Source organism: Grammomys surdaster, unplaced genomic scaffold (genome assembly GCF_004785775.1).
Source record: "Grammomys surdaster isolate TR1022 unplaced genomic scaffold, NIH_TR_1.0 99, whole genome shotgun sequence".
NCBI lineage: Eukaryota > Metazoa > Chordata > Mammalia > Rodentia > Muridae > Grammomys > Grammomys surdaster.
In genome coordinates, this window is record NW_021604578.1 from 9,179,553 (window position 1) to 9,201,527 (window position 21,975).

The 21,975-nt window shown below is 40.2% G+C and overlaps 1 protein-coding gene across 2 annotated transcripts in view; it reads right to left on the reverse strand.

Annotated features, from left to right (window-relative positions):
* Nucleotides 1-21,975, reverse strand: part of Pde4d (phosphodiesterase 4D) — a 1,038,684-nt gene that overhangs the window by 11,004 nt on the left and 1,005,705 nt on the right. For both annotated transcript variants that reach the window (XM_028784385.1, XM_028784386.1), the window contains 5 exons: nucleotides 10,999-11,092; nucleotides 9,512-9,684; nucleotides 8,359-8,457; nucleotides 7,041-7,205; nucleotides 5,779-5,878 (listed from right to left, as the gene is read on the reverse strand). In XM_028784385.1, the coding sequence (XP_028640218.1) occupies nucleotides 5,779-5,878; nucleotides 7,041-7,205; nucleotides 8,359-8,457; nucleotides 9,512-9,684; nucleotides 10,999-11,092 (631 nt within the window). The remainder of the gene's footprint in view (nucleotides 1-5,778; nucleotides 5,879-7,040; nucleotides 7,206-8,358; nucleotides 8,458-9,511; nucleotides 9,685-10,998; nucleotides 11,093-21,975) is intronic.

Below are 21,975 nucleotides of genomic sequence, written 5' to 3' on the forward strand. Positions count from 1 at the left end.
TCCCCAGGCTCATCATTTTCAACTAATACTTGGTCCAGTGATATTGGGAGTAACCAAGCAAAGTCACCAAATTCCTGCTGAAATGGTACAGTCCTTCAACTTCTTGCAGCCTATAAGAGGTTGATAAGAAGTACCAAGACATATCTTGGGTATCTTTATAAATGTCTCATAATACAGATTATCAGTGTTCTCTTTACTATAAGAAATAGAATCAACACTGTCTTCAAATCTAAGAGATTAGACAATACCAAAAACCCCAGACACAATTCTGAAAACTCATCCTTAAAATTCTACTCCCCCTAAACTACTGTGAAAACCCAGATCTCTGTGACTCAAGCTTCAACAGTGACACATAATCAGAAGGACAGATACAGACACTTATAAGCATTCCTATATGTTCAGGTATTTGCTTAAAGAAGCCAAGAAAGGCCTGGATCTTCAATGTATAAGCTGGAGAGACAAGGAAGTCAGTGACAATCTAGTTCTTGTCCAAAGACCAGGAGGGAATGAGGTGGGAGAGAGTGAAGTCTAGAGCTCAGCATCAAGCAGTGAATAATGGATGTCCTGGCTCAGACTGAGAGAGCCATTTCCCTCCCTTCACTGCATCTATTGTACTGGGCTCCCATTTGTTGGGTGACGGTGCCCATTAACATCGGTCAGGGTGATCTATACTTGGTCTGCTAATTCCAATGCTACCTTCTTACTGAAAGGCTTCTCCAGGCTCATTTGAAGTTAAGATGTTCCAGCTTTCTAGGCATCCCTAGAAATGAGCTATCACAGCCTAGACTGTAAGCTTACAGAGGGCAAAGATATGCTTGCTTTGCCAACACTGTCTTCCTACACTAAGGGCAAGCACTAAGGGCATAAGGATTTCTTGTTGACTGTACAGCAGTATAGGTAGACTTAAAGGAACTTTATTTTATAGTGCTAAATACCAACTTACACAACAAAACTTGAGAAATGTGATGCCCTAAAAAAAGAGTTTTACAAAAAACTTCAAGATTTTTTGATGAACTTAAAATTATTAAAAGCTCAGAATGGGCAAGAGTATAGGAGATAAAATATAGATGGTATAAGTGTAAATGGGTATAAACTTTCTGTTGGATTAAATAAAATAATACATATATAAATGTAAAATAAGAAATGTTACTGTAAGATTATATACATTCAAAGTGGTATACACTGAAGAAAAGGGGTAACTTGATGTCTAGTAACAGGACTCAAGTTGATTTTTCTTTCTTTCTCTCTTTCTTTCTTTCTTTCTTTCTTTCTTTCTTTCTTTCTTTCTTTCTTTCTTTCTTTCAGGAAACAGGTCTAGACTCGGTCTCTGAGAAGATAACAGATTATAGGTAATCAACTGTATTTATTGTGAATTTTATGTCCAAAGCTCTAGGCTTGCACATGTGCCTAGAGAGAAGTTTGAAAGATCAGTGAAAGTCATCTCGGGGAGGAATTACCTTCATGGATTTGCACACTGTGTCTCTTTCCCTTTTCAATGAACATATTATGATCATCATCCACAGAGGCTCACTGTGTAGTCTTGGCTGGCCCTGAACTCAGAGGTCTGCCCCATGCACTGAGATTAAAGACATGGCCACCAAGCTGAGCATGTACCACCGAGCCCTGAGATCAACTGGATATATATATTTTAAAAAATTAGTATGATAAAAGATGTATTCTATATTAAGAGGAACATGAGTCAACTTTTAAATTTATCAGACTTCTCCATGCAAAATAAGGAAGAGAGGCAAATCACACACAGACACACACTCATGCACACACACCACACACACATCCTTATCATAACAGATGATTATGAACGTATGTGATGAGTTTGAAAATGACAGCATGTTCCACCATATCACTAAGTCATTGGAGGCATCAACAGTCATACGTGTGAGGATTCCCGAAAGAACTAGGATGGAGAGGGACAGGCAAGGGATTGCAGGAATGGTGTTGGTGGGACTATATTAAGGTATATTACGTACATGTATGATAATATCATAATTTAACGTCAAAGTATTTTATACACATGTATGAAAATGTCACCTGTGAAAGTGGCCTTTGTCAGTGTCTTATACAATTAATGTGTGCTTTTTTAAAAAGAAAGAAAGAAGAAGGCTTCTAAACAAAATGTTCCTAAAACTATCCCTCTCCCCATCTCTCCACTCACACTATGTGTCCTGATACTTTCCAATTTCTTCCACTGCATGGAGTTTGGAGCCATCTCCAGCCACATATGTACGTGTCATTTCTGCCAGCATAACACAAGCTATCGCAGGCCAACGTTTTGCCCTTGTTCTCTACATAATCACATAGTTAAAAAATAGACGTGTCCTTATTCCAAAGGTCTAAACAAAAAAGAAAGGCCTCTATGTTATATAATCCACTAGTATATCTATGAAAACTATATGTTAAAGTGACATGAGAGACTGATGATTTCTGTAGTGTGTGAGCTGGGAGATCCCACTCCAACTTACTGTGACGTAATACTCTTGGAAACCCAGAGACACATGCTTTGAATACAAGATGAGTGTGAATAAATCTTTCTCCCCAAACTTGGGCATCTTTACTATAAACAAAACACTCTCTTTACAAGTGAAATAGAACACCATACACGTTCCGTACCTTTCACATTGTTTCACTTTTCCAGAAAATGAAACGGAAAAGACAAATGATCTTTTCCTGATAAATGCCTTTTAGTCAAGCCTTCATGAAGCTATACTTTATGGGTCGATTTATCAGCACTGTCTTTAAAACAACTAAGGCAACTTTCAATTTCTCCATGGGATTTAAATGTCTCTATGTCTGGTGTTTGCAGACCTCTACATAACCAAGACCTTCGAAAAAAATTAAGCTTCTCATTGTATACTAAGAGTCACAAATGGTCTCATAACAACGATGAAGTATCATCAACTCTGCCAGATAGAAAGGATCACCCTAGCCAGGCGGTGGTGGCGCACACCTGTAATCCCAGCACTTGGGAGGCAGAGGCAGGCGGATTTTTGAGTTCGAGGCCGGCCTGGTCTACAGAGTGAGTTCCAGGACAGCCAAGGCTACACAGAGAAACCCTGTCTTGAAAAACCAAATAAACAAACAAACAAAACAAAACAAAAAAAAAAAAGAAAGGATCACCCTGCTTTCAGAACCTGCAGGTGCTTTCAGTCCCCCAAACTAAAAAATCTCTGCAGACTAAGATCACAGCCAAGAGGCAAGGGCATGACTACACTGGGTATCTCCTGGACAATGTGCCCTGGGACATGTCTTTTAAGCTTACTCTGCCTCTGAGATCTCTTCAAGTGAAATAGCCATTTCACTAGCGGTTTGAAATGGTGATCAAAACTCAAGATTCCTTTGTTATAAAAACCAGGTTCAACCTTTGGCTTTGGAAGTTGCTTTGGAAGTTGGAAGGACCCAGCTCTGAGTCAAGGGGCTGAGAGTGTGGTAGTCTGACTCATTAGCACTGAATCCATCCATGAAAGCCAAAGAAAATATAAACTGAAGTCTCTCTCTGAAGGGTAACTACAAAGAAAAAAAGACATGGAATTTTGACAAATTACTTTGTAAAGGTCTTAGATTTGTTATGTTTAAAGTCCCTGGAGATTCAATTGTTACATGCTGTGAATATAAACCATTTGCATTACTGAAGAGGAAGAAAGGAAAAGGCGAGGTGGGAGCAGGCAGGGGAGACTGCAGACTCCCATGATCACACAACGCTAAGTCAGTGATTCTGGCCGAGCTGTACTGCAGACTCACTGGCTGAGGAATGACACTTCATCACTGCACAATCATCTGAATGGGCAAGGAGAGCTGCTCCTTGAGCTGAGGTCTTCTCAGTGTTGCTGTGGTCCCACCCACCATCACAATGTTAAAAACAGGGAAGTCCCAGAAACAAGGATGGCTATCGGGTTTCTATGTAGGCGTGTCACCAGAAAAATGAACCCATGTAGACACCTTTGGCCACTTTTCTAGCTCTATAAGCATCCCCAGAATTTCTCCATTATCTGTTTGGTTGTCTTTCAGTATTTAAAGGGATGGGGGCTGTGCTAGCTGAGTTAGCCAACTCCACAGATGCCCTGCTGCCCACCGGTGTCCAACAGGTGCCAGCCACGTCCCAGCTGTGTTAGGAGGGTTCATGGAAAGAATAGAACTTGTACATGTTATCCTAAAAACTACAGTAGAATACTTGAAAGATGGTGATGGTATTATGATTCTATTATGAGTTACTTAAACGTGTTTGCTGCTCTTCACTCTGATGCCATTATGAGGGACACACACTAACATAGATGACAGAATACAAAGGAAATACTCCTTCAATGTGACTTAAAGAAAAAATAGGTCTCTCTTAAATGTCAAAAATTAAATCTAAACAAGATATTCTGTTGACATCTATACCATTAAGGACATACCAACACATGGCAGGCCTCAAACTACTGAATAGGCCAGACTTATAGAAAGTTCCAGTGAACACTGCACCATGTGACCTGCCAGTCCTTTTGAGAAAGTGCTCGGTCTACCCTGAGCACCTGCCCAGTGCAAGCCTGGCCAGAGATTCCACTGTGGTAAGAGTTATGCTGATGTTTTTGATGAGTCCTGTGGGTACCCTGTTACAGGTTCTCATAAAGCAGTGAGCCCATGAGACGGGATCCTGCCTGATTAGCAAGCCCCTATCTACCATTAACATCTGAAATGTGGTCTACCATCCTAAGTCCCAGGAGGCACTTAAGTCCTTGATCCCCTCTCTGCTCCATTCCTGAATCACTGACAGATTTTGTTGTTTCTACAGAGGCGATTGAAAGAAATAAAAGTGGCTGGAAAGCAATCTCACAGACCTGAATTAAGCCTCTTGAGGCACAGTCACATTGGCCTTCTCTCTTTAAATCTTGCTACAGTAACGATAGGATGTAAGTTGTGAAGACCCTGATACTAGGAGAGCCAGATTACTACAGCACAAGGGCACAATGTAACCCACAGACTGAAGCAGAAGAAAGGTACCTTCTTAACAGGGCAAACAAGTCACAACTCTGCGTGTCTCTTCATTAAAGGGAAACGTATCAATCTACCACAGCACAACAGGAGAGGATGACGTCCTGGTATCCTGGTACTTTTACCTAGCCACGTCAGGTACCAAATACCATTTATATAATGCTAGACCCTTCTCCAGAGGAAGAGACAGGCCTCTTCCACACAATCCTAGGCTTGGAGTATATCAGAGATACAACCAGGCCTCTACCATCCCTTACATTCCTAGACACAGGGGTATCTTCTTAGGCACTGAAAGGTCACTGGGGGTGAAAAGGAAAGTGAGTTGTTAAAGACAAGAGCCTAGAAACTAAGGTCCTGTTGCTTCCATCGGAGATCTAAAAGAGGAATTGATGGGGGCGGACCTGCGATGGAAGGAGAGCTACGGTGTCTGGTGAGGATCAGTGACCATCCACAGGGTGAAGAGGCTTAGGACTGGTTCCTACAGGGGACCTATAGCAATGTACACGCAAAACCCTTTGATTTCCTTTCACAGAAATGCAGTAATAGACAACTTTTAGAGATATGCTACAGCACACAGATGATTTTCACATACCAACTGCCTGCCTCACAGAAGGCCGTGCTCGTTTGCAGAGATAAAATTACATTAGCGTCATACTATTGCTGAAACTTATTTATGTATGTCTAAAGCACATTATGATACTGAAGAAACATGGATTTATGAAAACCACTCAATTATGTTTATGTTTAAAAATGTAACAAAACAAAACAAAAACCTCACCAGGCTTCACTTACTTGTATTGATCAGAAATTGATTAGACACACCAGGATGATCCACATCATGGATTGCACTGGCAAAAATGGCCGCGAGGATCTCCAAGTCTGTGAACACAGCCTGGGAACCAGACAGTGCAAGCAGCATTAGTATGTTATTCCACAGTTACATGAGTGAAGTACTATATAGACAAAAGCAATAAACCACCGCAGGGCTCAGAAGGACCACAGGGTATAAAGCCTGTCAGCACCTTAAATATGCTCCATCAAGAAGGGGCTTTTAGATGAGTTTCTTAAATGTTATTTGAAAGCAAAATATCTCATCTGACTTAATTATTATTCATCATGACAAAACTTGTGTTTGTTATATTTTCAAAAAATATTACCTAGCATATCTGAAATGATGCTGTGAGGAAATACAGGCTGATGGGCAACTTGCTTAATGATCTACCGTGAGAACATTTGAGGCCTCAGTAATGCCTGAGGAATTCCTTTCTCTCATCTTCCTGTCATCTAGATCACCAGCTCAGCCTCAGTGCCGACACAAGGCTGTGCTCAGGGCACCGTGTACATGGGCAGTTCCGCAGATTCCTCGCCTTCACTCACAACACGCTGGAGGGATGTACAACCAAAACTGTCTCCAGATAGTCCCCAAATGTCCCTGGGTGTAGAGATGGAGGAGACCAGGACAGAAATCGTTCCCACCTGAGAATGATGGCTGAGGGGTCAGTTAAATAATGAACTACAAGCATTATACACTGCAGAGTCTATACAGCAACTTGGAATCTTTTCCTCCAAATGATTACAAAATCAAAACACCTTCATTAAACACTCAGTGGAACAATTCCTTAGGATTTGGGAAATTCAAAAGGGCATTTCCTTCAAATAAATTCTTGGAAAGTATTAACGTGTTGCTTATATTTTAGAAAATAATCGTCCTTTGAACTACAGCTGTCTGAATAAAGTTCTAGAAAACAACCTAGTCGGTATTACAAGACCTGTGTGCGTGTCATGTGTGCGTGTCATGTGTGCGTGTCATGTGTGCGTGTCATGTCCACTGGGTCATTTCAGAGAAGCAACACTATAAACAGATGAATCCCCAAATCTGACCAGCTCTCAGATAAAATTCATCAAAGGATCTGTTGTTTATCAGCAATAACTCTCTCTTTCTTACAAGTAAGTCAACGGATCCCCACTGAAGTTACTTGCTGTCTGTACTGCGAACCCTCCAACATCAGAGTTTAAGAAAGGGCGAGTGAGTGACACATAGACAAGAGTCTGACCTCCAAGGCGGGTGTAGAGAGCAGCACGTGAGTGGACTGGACGACGTCTGCAGCATGGATGTTGTTGTGATAGGCCACGTCAGCATGGTAATGGTCTTCCAGGGTCATAAGATACGTAATCAAAGTGTCTACTGGGATTTTAAACGTTTTTAACAAATCTCGTTCCTGTAAAGAAAGAAATCCTCTTAACATTTTTGTCTTCCTAGTAAAACTCCCCAGAGTATGTTAAAAGAGAATCATATGCTGGTGTTGCCTACAAATAACCCCCCCCCCAAAAAAAAATGAAACAACGTTTCCTCATATCTACTGAAGGAAATGGAAGTATCTGGGAAGGGCAGAAACTCTGGCAACAACCGGCAGCTGGGCTGGCCCTCTGAGAGCAACATTACTGTAGTTGAGGGGTTCAGTGTGAGGAGTGGGGTGCCAGTCCTCAGCTCTGGTAGGCAGCTTCAGTCACACCAGATGAACCCACATTTGCTCTCAGGCTGGAGCTCCTCGTCTAGTCTCAAGGTCCCAGTACTAGCCCCAGCTGCCCAGTTAGCCCTATCCTGACATGGTTCAGAGGCAAGAACAAGACACGGGTATAGAAAAGATGGCTGAACACTAAAAAGATACTCAAGAAATTATATTCTATTTAATCAGGCTTGTTTTTTGAGAAAGTGAAGAGGTCTTCATTGTGGAGATGAATTTATAACTATTGTTATTACATTGTTTCCATTCCTCCATATTTCTAAAATAGAAAAAATGCTATTGTTTATGTTTTACATATACCCCATACTTATTATTACATTCCTTGTAAAGGAGCAATAATAGAGAGGCATCAAAACAAGCCAAAGGGGATGGCACAATGCACAGAGCAAAGGCTGGGCAGTTTGGGCAAAACATGCCCCAGGGCCTCATTGTTGAGGTGGCATTGTTAATAGGTTGCTGTGTGACCACAGGATGAGTACATTAACTTCATTAGTGAGTTCACAGCTAGATGGACTACCATGAAGTAGGCCCAGCTGAAAGGAGCATGCCTCGGAGATCTTCTCCTGTCCCAGGATAACGGCTCCTCCTCCCCCCATCCCTCATCTATTGGTTCATTTTCAGCTGAGTCACTTCTACTCTTCCAGTGTTTATCTTATCAAAACCTAAAGGCAATGGGGTGGCTGACCAGACCCCCTGAAACTGTGAGCCGAAATAAATCCTTCCTCCTTCTCAAATGACTGGCTCATGTCACAGCAGCAGAAAATGACTAATGCAATTCCTAGTTAGAAGCAACTGAAGGACATCACCAGACACTCAGTGTGCACAGTAACAGGGAGGGGCCGGTTACCTGAAAAATGGTGTGCATGATAACAGTCAGAGGCCGGTTACCAGACAGCTCTGCTATTCGGAAAACATGGAGGCCCCACTTGTTCACATCTTCTAGTTCCTAGGGCAAAGGAAAGCACCGAAGAACACAGAGCTGAACAACTGGTGACAATAAGCAGAAGCATTTAGATATGTCAGGCTTTAATGAAAAACACTGCTGAAGGAAAATGAAGCATGGCTCATGTTAAATGTAAAGGAAATGACATGTGTCAAACTCAAGGCAAGTTCATGTCAATATCCTGAAACACAGTATTGCTTAAACTCGTGAATCTGATAGCAAATTACATTCATAAGCTTTCAATTTTGACATCAAATAACTTAATAGATGAAATCTTGTCACAGAATCTACCTCGTGTAAAATCCAGAAGAAATGATAGATTTCTAACTTTCCAAAGTCAAAACCTCAAATGGAGATGCTTAAAAGTAAACAAAAAGCAACCAAACAATAACAAATGAAGACAAATCAACCAAGCCATATGTCTAAAACGACATATTAATAAACTTTAATAATTTATAGAGATTTATGAAGAGACCTTTTTACCTTCAAACCAATTTCTAATCTGAAATGTAAATAAAATATCCAATAAAAAATAGAAAAAAAAAGAGCAATTGTTGCTCTTTCTGAGAACTTGTTAGGTGGCTCATAATTTCTTGTAACTCCAAGTACAAGGTATCTGATCCTCTTTTTGCATGTGCTCGCACATGCACAGACACACATTTTTTCCTCTCTCTTTCTCTCTCACTCAATTAATTCAAAGAAAATAAGTTTGGTGTACACACACACACACACATATGTGTGTGTATATATATATATATACACACACATATATATATATGTGTGTGTATATATATGAGATATAGTCTCACTGTGTACTGTGTAGCACTGGCTGGTCTGGAACTCACTCTGTAGACCAGGCTGGCTCTGAACTCAGAGATTCACCTGCCTCTGCCTCCCAAGTACTGGGATTAAAGGCATGTGCTACTATGCCTGACTCTAAAGCAGTTTTTAAGATCAAATAAATTAATGAACTTTTCTTTCTGTTTAAAGGAGAAAAAAAAGAAAGAATTCATGGGAAAATGTCATGCCCCACACATGATCTCTGGAGGCCCCTCACCTTGGCCAGGACATCTTCCTGCTCTGTTTTAACCCCAAACCTTGGGATACACGAATTAGTCAGGCTGGAGCTATGCATCAACTTCTTGACCCCACTGATCTGCGACATTGGCCTTTTCTTCTTCTCCTTTTCCTTCTGAGTTGGAGAGGGAATTTCCACTTCATGCTGCTTATCTTAAAAAGTTCAGAAAACACCCTACATTTACTATAAATCGACTTTATTTTTTAAGCATATAACATATAAATGAATAAACTGAAACTGCTCAGTATATATTCTAAGAAGTGATACCAAACACTGCTTTTCTTTTTGACTACAAGTTGGAAGTCAAATAATTATCAGAGGCCTCTTGATAGATTATCCTGAGAGAAAATTGTAGGATGTGATAGCCAACTTAACGAAAGCAAAATACTTGGTTATTTACTGTTTGACTACTCTATTCCCATTCGAATTCATTTATAAGTTTGGCAACAACTTTTCCCACTAAGGACTCAAGTTCCAACATGTATTTTAAAATGGTAGAGACTTCACATGCACATATATCAAAAACAGCAGCACATGAACTCAGGAGCTAATTAACTGTGACCAGTCACACTGTGGGAGTTGAAGTTACCCCTCAGAATGACCAGATATTGCTGTCACTGTTTCCCTGTGCAATAAGAAGTAAATGCTTATGATGTAACCAAGCCTTACAGGGACCCACAGCAAACCACAACATTATATAATGATAGGCATATATGCTAATTTTTACAGTAAAAACTATAGATGCAAGATGTCTTCAGACATTCATCTCTCGTAAAGGCCTTAACTCATCCTTATGAGTTTAGTATAGGTTCAACAAACATCTGTTTAGGAACTTGCTTCTTCATATGCAGTAATTTTGATTTAGAGATCCATTCCCATGACTAGGAGGTGTTAAATGATTACCTTTCACTTACTGCATTTTCTGTCTGCAGTTAAGGTTAGAAGGGTTGTCTTGACAAACCACACTCTTGACTACAACAGCAAACTTCCCTTAGGAATTGTACCTGTATCAGCCAAGCTAGGCCTGCCTGGGACTCACCAGACTTTCAAGTCTTCATGGAAGGGACCATTTATAATTTATTATTAATTCTCTAGTGCCCAGTAATGGTGGCATTTAACAAAGATGTCTCCAACACAGTCATGAATAAATATCTCAGTAAATATTTTATAATTTAGTATTAGGAAACACTTTGCTAGAGAGGTAGCCTCAGTGGTATGATGCTTGCCTAGCGTAGGCTGTAGCTTTGATATCCAGCACTGTAAGTAAACAAACAAACAAAATATACCATGTCACCTTAGACTGATTCTGAGGCTTAGAGTCTCTGTTTATTAACGTTATATATTTAAAATAGCTTTTCTAACATATATTTGGGTTCCATAACAAGTTAAACTCTAACTGCCCTCTGAAAAACAATCAAGCAAACAAGTCTTAAGGAAAGTTTTAAACTGCATGCTGCTGTTCTCACCTAAGAATGTGTTTGATATGTACTCCGACACCTGGTTGCCAGACCGACTCATTTCAGAGAGATGAGTGAGCTCCCGGTTAAGCATCCTTTTGAACTGAAAGACAAAAAGGTACAGAGTAAGAGAAGTGTCATGGCATAAGCATGCCTGGAGACAAAGTGAAATACGTCCAAAGAATGCTGAAATAATCATGACTATTTATTACCCAGTGTGACTTTCTCCAGTGTAGGAAAGTTATTACTGTGTGGTGCTCAGGCACTGGGCCCACACAGATACGAAAGCACATGAAAGGAAGGAGGTCAGGATGAATGAGGAATTGAGTTTTGAATTTCATTTAACTTTAAATATCTTCAATTTAAATATGCAAAGTTAGCCAGCACAGATTACAGCACTTAATGACATTAATCAATGGATAAAAGAATTTTTAAAATAAAGGTATTAATATCATTGGCAGAAAAAAATGTAATAGGTGACTATAAAACAATTGTGTGTGGCATTCTATATTTCTGCTTGCTTTCTCTTGCTTTTGGCTGTTTGACTGTTTCATATACTTATGGAGTCAACTTTAGTCAACTTTAGTTTTCTCCCCCAAACCCCTACTGGAGCCCTTCTTCCCAGCAAATCTCCCTTCTGAGTTCATGTCTTCTTTTTTTTTAACCTGTGACACACTGAGTTTAACACTGTATTCTTTTATCATTTGATTGATCACTATCAAAAAATGAATATACAATAATGGTCAAATGTAAAAGTATAATTCTTTTTAACCATAAGGGAAAACTGAATAGGTTTATGTGTTCTCTCGGGGCTTTGGAGAGATACAACATTGGAGTAAATACTACCCAGCACTTTCTTCTGACACTGTATACAAGCAGAAATTGTAAGGAGTATTAGTTCTCAGAAACCACGGAATTCACCTATCCATCTCCCAAGTCAGAAAGAAAACAGGTCAATGCTTGGTTCTCTGCTTTTCAAGTTCACCATTTATTTTACTGAGGCCACAGGGCCTATGCCATCAGACACACTGCCTTCATCTGCTACTGCAGCAGGGGAATGCAGATTAAAGCTGCTCTGGGATTTCAGTTTCCCCCCACTCAGAATGGCAAGGGCTAAAAGGACGAGGAAAAACGCAGGTGAGGATAGGGAGTGGGGGAACACTGCTGGGGGGAGTGTGAACTGGCACGGCCATTATGGAAGCCCGTTTGGGGGTTCCACAAAAAGCCACAAATAGATCTGTCACATGATTCAGCTTCAGCACTCCCAGGCGTTTCCCCAAAGGACTGTCTGTATCTTACTACAGACGTACTTTGCACACCCATTTTTACTGCTGTTCTGTTCACAAGGACCAAGAAACAGAAACAACCTAGATGCCCACCAATGGGTGACTGGATGATGAAACTGTGGCACATTTACACGATGGGATATTATTCGGCTTTTAAAAATATGAAATTATGAAAATTTCAGTTAAGTGAGTGGAATTGGAAGAAACCATTCTAAGTGAGGTAACCCAGAAAGCAAACATGGCATTTTGTGGATGTTGTCTTTGACTCTTTACATATGTGTATTCCATGGAAAATACAGAGGCCAGAGAACTAGTAAGGGACCACACGGATAGGGTTTCTTAACGAAAAGCCTACCTTTGAGTCTAAACAATCTCCCAACCAGGTGAGTTAATATGCCTCAATAGTGTTCAGTGCCCTGGGTTTGCCTGTTTGTTTTTATTGTTGCCTGTCTGTTTTTGTTGTTATTTTGTCAATTTGACACAAGCTAGAGTTAATCTGGGAAGAAGAACCTCAATTGAGAAAATTCCTTCAGGTCTGGAGAGATGACCCAGTGGCTGGAAGCACTGGCTGCCCTTCCTGAGGATCTGGGCTCTATTGCCAGCACCCACATAGTGGCTAACAACTGTTCGGAACTCCAGTACCAAGGGATCCAGCACTCTCTTCTCCATGGCCTCTAAGGCCACCAGGCATGCATGGAGTACAGAGACACACATGCAGGTATGACACTCATGCACACACACACACACACACACACACACAGAGAGAGAGAGAGAGAGAGAGAGAGAGAGAGAGAGAGAGAGAGAGAGAGACAAACACACACACACACACACACACACAGAAAGATACACAGAGAAAGATAGAAAGACACACATAAACACACACACACACACAGAGAGAGAGAGAGAGAGAGAGAGAGAGAGAGAGAGAGAGAGAGAGAGAGAGAATGCCTCCATCAGATGACCTGTATGCAAGTCTGTAAGCATTTTTATAAAGATTGATATGTGATATGTGAGGGTCCAGCTCACTAGGAACAGTGCCAACTGTTCCTGGGTGGATGGTCCTGGGTTCTATAAGAAAGCAAACCAAGCAAGCCATGGAGAACTAGCCAGTAAACAGCACCCCTACACGGTCAGTGCCTGCCTCCAGATTCCTGCTCTAGTGACCTGGAAGTGTAAAGTGGACTAAGCCTTTTCCTTTCCAAGTTGGTTTTGGAAACGGTGTTTTATCATAGCAATAGAAAGCAAACTAGGTCATTCAGAATGATGCAGTTTTCCAATATACAAGGTAACTTATATTAAATACATGATCAAAAATGTAAAAACAATAAAACAATTTTATTATGTTTGGTAGTGTCTAAAACTTTACATTTCACTATCAGGTCTCTCTTGTCAGTCCAGAGAGGAGGAATGAGCTCATCTTTTGGAGGTGTATGAAATGCAAGTTTTAGACTTGAACGGGTTTATTTAGAATTTTCAAAATTCTGGCTTCTCTACATTCTCTGTACTGAGATGTATAAAGCCAGAAAGTCTTTTCAAATCTCTTCCAAAGTCAACACTAGGAATTCCAAATCAAGAATAAGACTTCAACAACCACCACAGACAGAGTGTGATCAAGATAATGACAGCCAACTGTAGGAAAGAAGGAGCTCGTACTAGCTTTCTCTTACAGGTAGAAAGAACTGTCCATGGTGAACACAAGTTCTGTTTGACAGTCTGAAGGTACAAGTATATTCTCAAATGTGGGAACATAAAATTTGCTTTTTTAAAAAAACCCATGTATTTGTATACATTCTTCTTAAGCATAGCATTCACATGTATGTTAATAAAAAATCTGGAAAGCTATAGACAGAAGGGAAGATTTAGAGAAACATTTAAATCCCCACTGCTCAGAGATAATTACATATAAACCACAGACAATTAGCTATATTTGCTCTGAGGCCTTTGTATAAGCATGTGTACTGCATCGAATATTGCCAGACAACAGCAGGTCCTGTTTGCTTTCTCTGAGCAGCACACACTACTACTTGTGAAACTAAAATGAGGCTTCCTGAGATTATTTCAAAAGGCGTTTATACTAACTAGTGCTAAAAATCTGTGTTATCTTTACCAAGCTATGTTTTCTGAAGTGAATTATCAATTTACAATTAATTGAATGAGCTATCCAATTAGGCTGTCTTCTATTTTGCCTACCACAGAACATACACTCAGTTATTTGAGTTTTTTTCGTTAGCCCTTCTGTAGGTAGTCAACCCTGATTTCTGAGCCTTTTATACTCACAACTGATTTTTATCAATGCAGGACACAAACATGGAACTGACTACAGACACATATACAGCTAATCTCCATTTTATCCAGCTGCACAAAGGAATTTAGGCAAGGGCCCATATGAAAAATCACAGCTGTTTCAAAACCGTTTTTTTTTAAACATTGTTTCAAAACCAATATTATATATAATCTTTCACATATAAAACAATTCTTCATAAGTAATTTACCCTTGGGAAAATATACACATTAGGTAAAACATATTCAAAAGACGGTTTTCTAAATATTTTAAACATGTAGCCAGCAATGTATTCTCTCTCTAATTTCAAGTAGCCCATGCTCTTAAGATGAAGTTGCCATTGAGAACTACCTGATCATGTCAAAATGGGGAGGGGCGGACACTGCTTTCTGCTAGTGTGAGCCTCTCAGGAGACAGTACAGGAACCTCCAGCCACACTGAACAACTCTCAGTACAACAAAACACCATGATGCTCATTTTTTTCTGAAGATCACTAAAAAAACGAGACAGGAATCCACAGACCCATCGTCTACCTTACACATAGACTAGCAGGATTAATATGTTGCTGGACATGGCAGCTGGAAAATTTTTCATGTTCGTGCTACCTGCAGATATGCCATACAAATTATTTGGTTTTGCCAAATGATGTACAATTATTCTGGGCATTTGTTTACATAATTCATCAAAATAGTTGGTTAGTAGTGCAATAACTAAGGCTAAAAAAGCCACTGAAGAGATTCTTCTGTGCAGACTCACGGTGCAGACTCCCCTCAATAGTGCTGTATCATACTCTATTCCCACATTCCTCTCTCCTCTTTGTCTAAAACATAGAAGCATGGGTTGGAGAAACCCTACATCACACACCTGCCTCCCTACCAAGGCCTGCTGTGTTCCAAAGAGGGCAACGTTACACTTTAACATAATTACCAGACAATATGTAAAGCAACTCCCTAAAGTATTCATCCCAGGAGAGCTAAGTTGGGGGGGGGTGTCCCAAAGACCATGTTCAAAGAGTCAACTAAGTTATAGCACAAGGGCATTTCTGAAGAGTTTTACCTCTTTTGGCTACTGCTAATGACCTTTTCAATCTGGATATGCTAAATTAATAAACACAAAAGTGGCCACGAGTGCTTTCTCAACTTGTAGTTGATTGCCTGATTAAAGAACAATACACTAAAGCTTTTAACAAACATTTTAATTACAAGGTTAATTTCTGTCATTTTGAATAACTATGTTTATTAAGATATTTATAGACTGTTTCCATGGGTAGGGAAGGATGGCTTTAAAAAAAACCTAACAGAATGTCTCCTCCTTGTGACACCATTACACCCCCTAATTGATTTTAGGATGGGTGAATGCAAAAGTGCCTCTTACTAAAGCCCTGTGAAAATGCTATTGAATTGGGTATGTAGCTGTGTTTGAACGTTACCTCTATTTTATGTTGATTAATTTCTTACTGGTTCTGTTCTACTCTAAATGGCTTATAAACATTACAAGGAATTATAGTTACAACTAGGGGGAAAGAAAGAGGAAGATTTCTCCGTGGATGATTTTGAGGTCTTTGTTCTCGTTATGCACCAGGGTGTGTGTGTGTGTGTGTGTGTGTGTGTGTGAGTGTGTGTGTGTGTGTGTGTGTGTGTGTGTAGCATTTAAATCATAAAGCCAACTCTAAATGCAGCTGATCTGAATGTTGCATTCTGTGTCTTAGAATTCCAGTTCTTCTCTTCACAGTCTTCCTTTCAGATGGTCAAGGATGCAAAATAAGTAATAAAACAAAGCCTTTATAAATTCAATCCTCTGTAATTGTGTGACAACGATCTGACCGCCCAGGTGCAGGGCATGTCCTGTGTGCATGAAAAGATGCAGTGCGTCCAGCAGCAAGACAATGACTACAGTTTCCCTCCAGGGATTCTGCTAACAATCATCTGGATATGATACCCTGCAAGTGTGGGAGGTCTTGAGATCTATTTAAATTCACACTGCATTGACTACTGTTTCCAGCGTGAAATTCTAACAATCATTTGAATATGATGCCTTGCAGGTATGGGAGATATCAATATTAAGACCTGTTTAAATTAGTACTGCATTGGCTCTATAAAAATGAATCCTTCAGAACACATAAGACCAAATATCAATATTTAACTTTCTTAGAAGGTTAGGGGCAGAATGTTAACACAGGCACTAAGCAGTCCAGCAAGTGTCTACCTAAAAGGTACACCTTAAGATTCTATATTTAGATTTGTGTAGGCATTGTTCATAGTCATAATACTAACAAAAGTCATTAAAATGCCTCAAGAGACTGGGATGGCTAAGAGAGAAAGTCTGGGGGAGGGGAGGAGTACTTCTTATATTGCTTTTTACTGGAATTTTAAAACAAGAAATGGCTAGCAAAACTTAGGCAATAAAAACATGAGATGCATTTAAAAAAAATTCTGGACTCTCCTAGAGATTTAGAGAGAAAGAAGAAATCCTAGCAAGCAAGAGATAGGATTTCTAGCTTTCTTAGAATTCTAGTCAATCCCGACAGCAAACGTGAAAGTTTGCTTCACAAAGAAACGGAAAACCAACAGACAGAACCTTCAACCTGAAAGTACTTAGGACAGCAGAATAGACAGATATCTTTTGAAAAGAGGTGTTGCGATTGGCTCATGCATCCAAGGCTGAATCCTACTTTCTGAAATGATGCTTCCTTGGAGACTGAACCAGGGGTTTCCTACTTCCTGCTTCAATCATGGAGACAGAACTCAATGACAGTTTTACAGCAGGGCAGGTGAAAATCGGCCCAGCATCCACATGATCTTATCAATTCCTAGTATGAGTTCATTCCTTGAGATTAAAATAAAGTCACGGTATGAATAAACTTTCTTCTCTCCACATAATCAAGTTTATGCTATAGTGAAAAGCACTCAAACAGTCAAATACATCATCTACAGCTTTAAAGACAAAGGAGAAAAAAAAACATTCTTTTCCACTTGAAGTCAAAAGGAACACTTAGAGTTAGAACCACATATCAACTGATAAGATTTAAATGCTGCATGCTAATCAGAATTCATCAGTCACAGTAAGGAATTTGGTACAATAATTTATTTGCAATTAATTTATTTCATTGCCTTGCTACTTAGAATATAGCTTAAATTCATATAGGACAAAGAAAAAAACCAATGCACATGCAAAATCTATATTAATACACAAGATACACCTGACACTCAGTTATACAATCTTATCTTCTGCAACAAAACACACTTCTTTCCCAGTTCATATCAGAGAGAAGAAATAAAATTGCTCAGACACCATTATAATTCACTAAAATCCACCACTTATTCAATGAAAGTAGACAGTTTTAACGGCAAAATAAATCTTACCTTTATGTAGCCCCATGACACTGACAATAAATAATTTGCTTCAGGCATTTTTGATAGATTATATGTCTATACGTATATATGCCAGCAAGTTCTAAAATGTGTTTCTTTTCAAACCTTGACCTCTACCACTCTCCACAAAGCCATTCAGGGTGTGGGAATTTAAAGATTTTTGGTAATTAACTATAAGTAAGAAAGCATCGTATTATGATCCCATCCAGCCGTCTTTCCATTAAACACATGCCATTTGTGAAACTCCAAAATGGAACAAAATTCAGCAACTATTCTGAATAAGGAATATCCATGTGATGAAGGAGCAGCTAAAGAGCTAAGGGTCTGCATCTTTCTCTCCCGAGCTCCAGGGCTTAATGAATAATGTATGTCAAGATGCTTAGCTGTGAGAAAGACTAGTTCTGTCAAAGGCTACCAAATAAGGAACTGCGGGGGAAGCCGGGAAGAGTGACACGAAATCCCGCCCATAGAACCAACTATGCACCAATCGCATTCCATCTCTGATCTATGAGGGCAGGGGGTATGGTTGCAGCTCTGGATGCTTTGTGATTGGTTGGCGAGGTGAGCCTCTGGGGAAAAGAGGCTTTCCTTCCCACATGGTGAACGCCATTTAATAAAGGTCTCCCTGCAGCCTGTGAAAAGATGAATGGGCTTCCCTCTCACAGGGATGGATAAAGACCACAAAACCGTCAAGATCTGTAGTCGTTTCTGAAATAAGCATTGCCAGTCTGTGTGAATTCTGATAATCTCAATGCACCCAGTCTGTCTCAAATCCCAAACACGTGGCTATCCTGGTGATAAAGGCAGCTTTGCTTCCTCCCCTGCCCAACACACAAGCACAATCAGAAGGAAACGCCACAGGTCCAGACTTCACAAATCACAACGCATCCCTTCCCCTTGGTGGAAGGCTGCTGCCAGAATCCTTTGTTTCTATTGTAATATGGTCACACTCTAAAACTTACGAAGTCTAAAATATAAATCTGACTAGAGGAGGGAGGGGGTATTGGAAAGTTCATGTCTGTCTGGATACAGAATGCAGTTATGCATATAGGTTCTAGTTTCTATACTCTGATCAGAAGAACATTTTTGTGATCCCAGATGAAGTTGAGAAAGGACTGGATAGCTTTTAGGAATGCAGAGTTGAAATGAAGAGTAAGTATACCTTTTTCTCCTGAGGGCTAACAATATTCTTTTGGAAAAGTCAATTTTTTCTATTCTGCTTGACATAGTATCATTCTGTGTAACTTTTATCCTAAGAGATCTTGTGGATGAGAAATGAGAGAAATTCATTCCTCTTAGTCTATTACAAAGTTCTGCATAAGGTGCCTATTCTTGTCTGTTTATTACTCTGGGCTTCTAGGACTCCTTGACGTGGTTACTCGAGAGCACCCTGCACCAAGACTCCCTCAGCGTGCTTCACGGTGACACTGGTCTAGCATAGTAGTCCTGTAAGGTCCCTTTCCATAATTCCAGGTACTTTTCAGCCAACTGTGCGCTGAAAATACTGAAAACCCCAGAAGTATTCTCGAGGTTTAAGAACAGTGATGGGAGTAGACTGTTGCTAATATTCTAGTGAATGTTTTATCTATTTTTTTTTACTTTGCCTTATTTACAAAATTTATAAAATAGTTACAATTTTCTACATGGCTAAGAAAAGAAATGCAGCCTATATAGGGTTCTGTACTGTTTTAAGTCAGCAGGGGGCCAGGCGGTTCCTGAAACACACTCCAAGGGTAGAGGTGGGAAAAGGTCTTCTCTGTCTCTGATATTTCTATCAGGTCCTTTGCTGCTGGTGTTCTCAGACACTCACACACCTTTGGGTTCATTTCCTATATTCTTCTAAATCCCCGGCCCCAATTCTCCCCAGAATAACCCAGCAAAACACCCCTCACCCTCTCTGTCCTTCATTTTCTTACCTTTGACATATCCTGCCTTATTTGGCCATGCTTTCTACTCCCTCCCCTGGTCCATTTCTGCGGGTTTCTCTGGCCATGACTTTTTTTGCCTTCTCTTAAAGCTTCCACTCTGGCTCTCCATGGGCAGTTAAGGGCCTACACTCCTTCATGACGACTTCTCGCCTGAACTTTAGTACCATGTTTCCAAATTCATGATACTCTCCCATTTCAAATGCCCAGCCCGTCACCTGGAAGTTTCTCAAAACCGTGAACCGTTTTTCTATTTAAAGTAGTTTGTATAACTACTCCAACTCCAGTCACTGGGCCCGTGTTTCTTCCCAGTGCCTCAGATGAAATCTGTGACTCTTTCTGTCCATTCAGTAGGTATCTCGTGTGGGTCACACGCTATCAGGTGTTTAACATAAATCATCCAACCGAATCCTTGAGTAACCCTAGAATGTTCCCTTCTACATACCAGCGTAGTCCTCTTCTACGAAACACTGTGACCGAGTCCTGTCTTCTGTAAGATACCATTTAATCCCGTCTGTTCCTTCCCATCTCCACTCTCACAACGTTAATCCAAATCATCAGAGGCAGAAAGCAGCTTTGGTTTCAGCACCCCTATCCCCACTTCCACATACCATGAGAGCTGGAGGCAAAAATGGCTTTCCCAACTTTACTCTGCTACTCAGAAATTGTGCGTCAGAACCCCACATGAGACTGAATGCAAGGTCACAAATTTTTTGCCACAGTACAAAGTTTCTGAACACACAACAATGGAAAATTAAAAAATCAAATGCACCATGAATCCAAGGTGTGTGGTCTCACCTGTGTTGTACGTAATGTGACTTCATAAGACTCTGGCTACGAGTACACAGTATACACACTCTACACTGCGAGGTGACACCAAAGAGCGAGGCTGGGACCAATTTAGCTCAAACTAGGTACAATTGTATGTTATTAATTGCTTGGCTTTTACTTTACACACAGTTAATTCAATTACACAAAACACACTTGATATTTTTCTGTTGTTCTTTGCCAAGTTAACTATCAAATTAGAGTAGCTTTGGGTTGTACTGTTAGAGCGTTCCATTTAGAAATTGCTTTTTCAGTTGCCACCTTGAGTGGCTCTGCTTTTTAAATATTGCGACAAATTTTGTGTTGGTGAGATTAAAACACGATTTACATTTTTCAATTGTCCCTAACCACATTTCTGCCACACTGTACTCTGTATTTATTATGCAAAGGGGTGTTGTTATTAGTATTGATGATTACAAAAGTAAACTGCTGATCAACTCCAAATAACACCGAAACTACTATGCATCCTGTAGTACCAAGTAGTCACAATTTAATTCTGCATATATAATTAAACAATCATATCCACCCCGTCAGAGTACAGACTTATTTTAGTCTTTAATAAGTGAGGAAAAAAAAAACCTGTTAGGCACATCAAGGAATTATTTTACAATGCAGTTCTTTGTGATTTATTATTAATATGTCTTTGATTGATGTATTTATTTTATATGCCAAGACATTCAGGGTCACATGAAGATCTCCCAGTCAAAGGTCACAAGTGGGGAAAATTTAAGAAGCCTTGCTTTAGCACACAGTCCTAACTTCTAGGGTACCTGTTGTGGCAATTTAATCTGCATAAAAATATCCGAAAGCTGTAACCCTCTACAGTGCATCTGAGCTAGGCTGTGTGATCAAATGATGCCGTCTGACTGCAGAGTCCAGATCATGGGAAGCCGTACAGCTTTCACCTTGCTGCTTGAAGGTGCCAATATGAAGGAGAGTCTGAGGAAGTCACGTGGACTTTGTAGAAGAGGAGAGGGATGGAGGGAACAGCCGCAGGAAAATATGCACACATTTCAGTTACTAACCAGGGGAGTTTTCAAGATGCTCGAATCCTGGGAACACCTGATCACAACACACATTGACACCAACACACCACTGACTGACCTTACACCTTGGGCAGGATAGGAACCGCCTTTTGAGATAGGGCCATGAAAAGGAAATCAAAGGACAACACATCTGGACTGTAAAGAGACTGGCCTTCACGCAGCCAGGAAGCCCGTAGGGCTGGGATCTGAAATCAGATGGTGTGGCTTCACAGAATTCTAAAGTGACAGAGAGTACTTCAGAAGATCTGC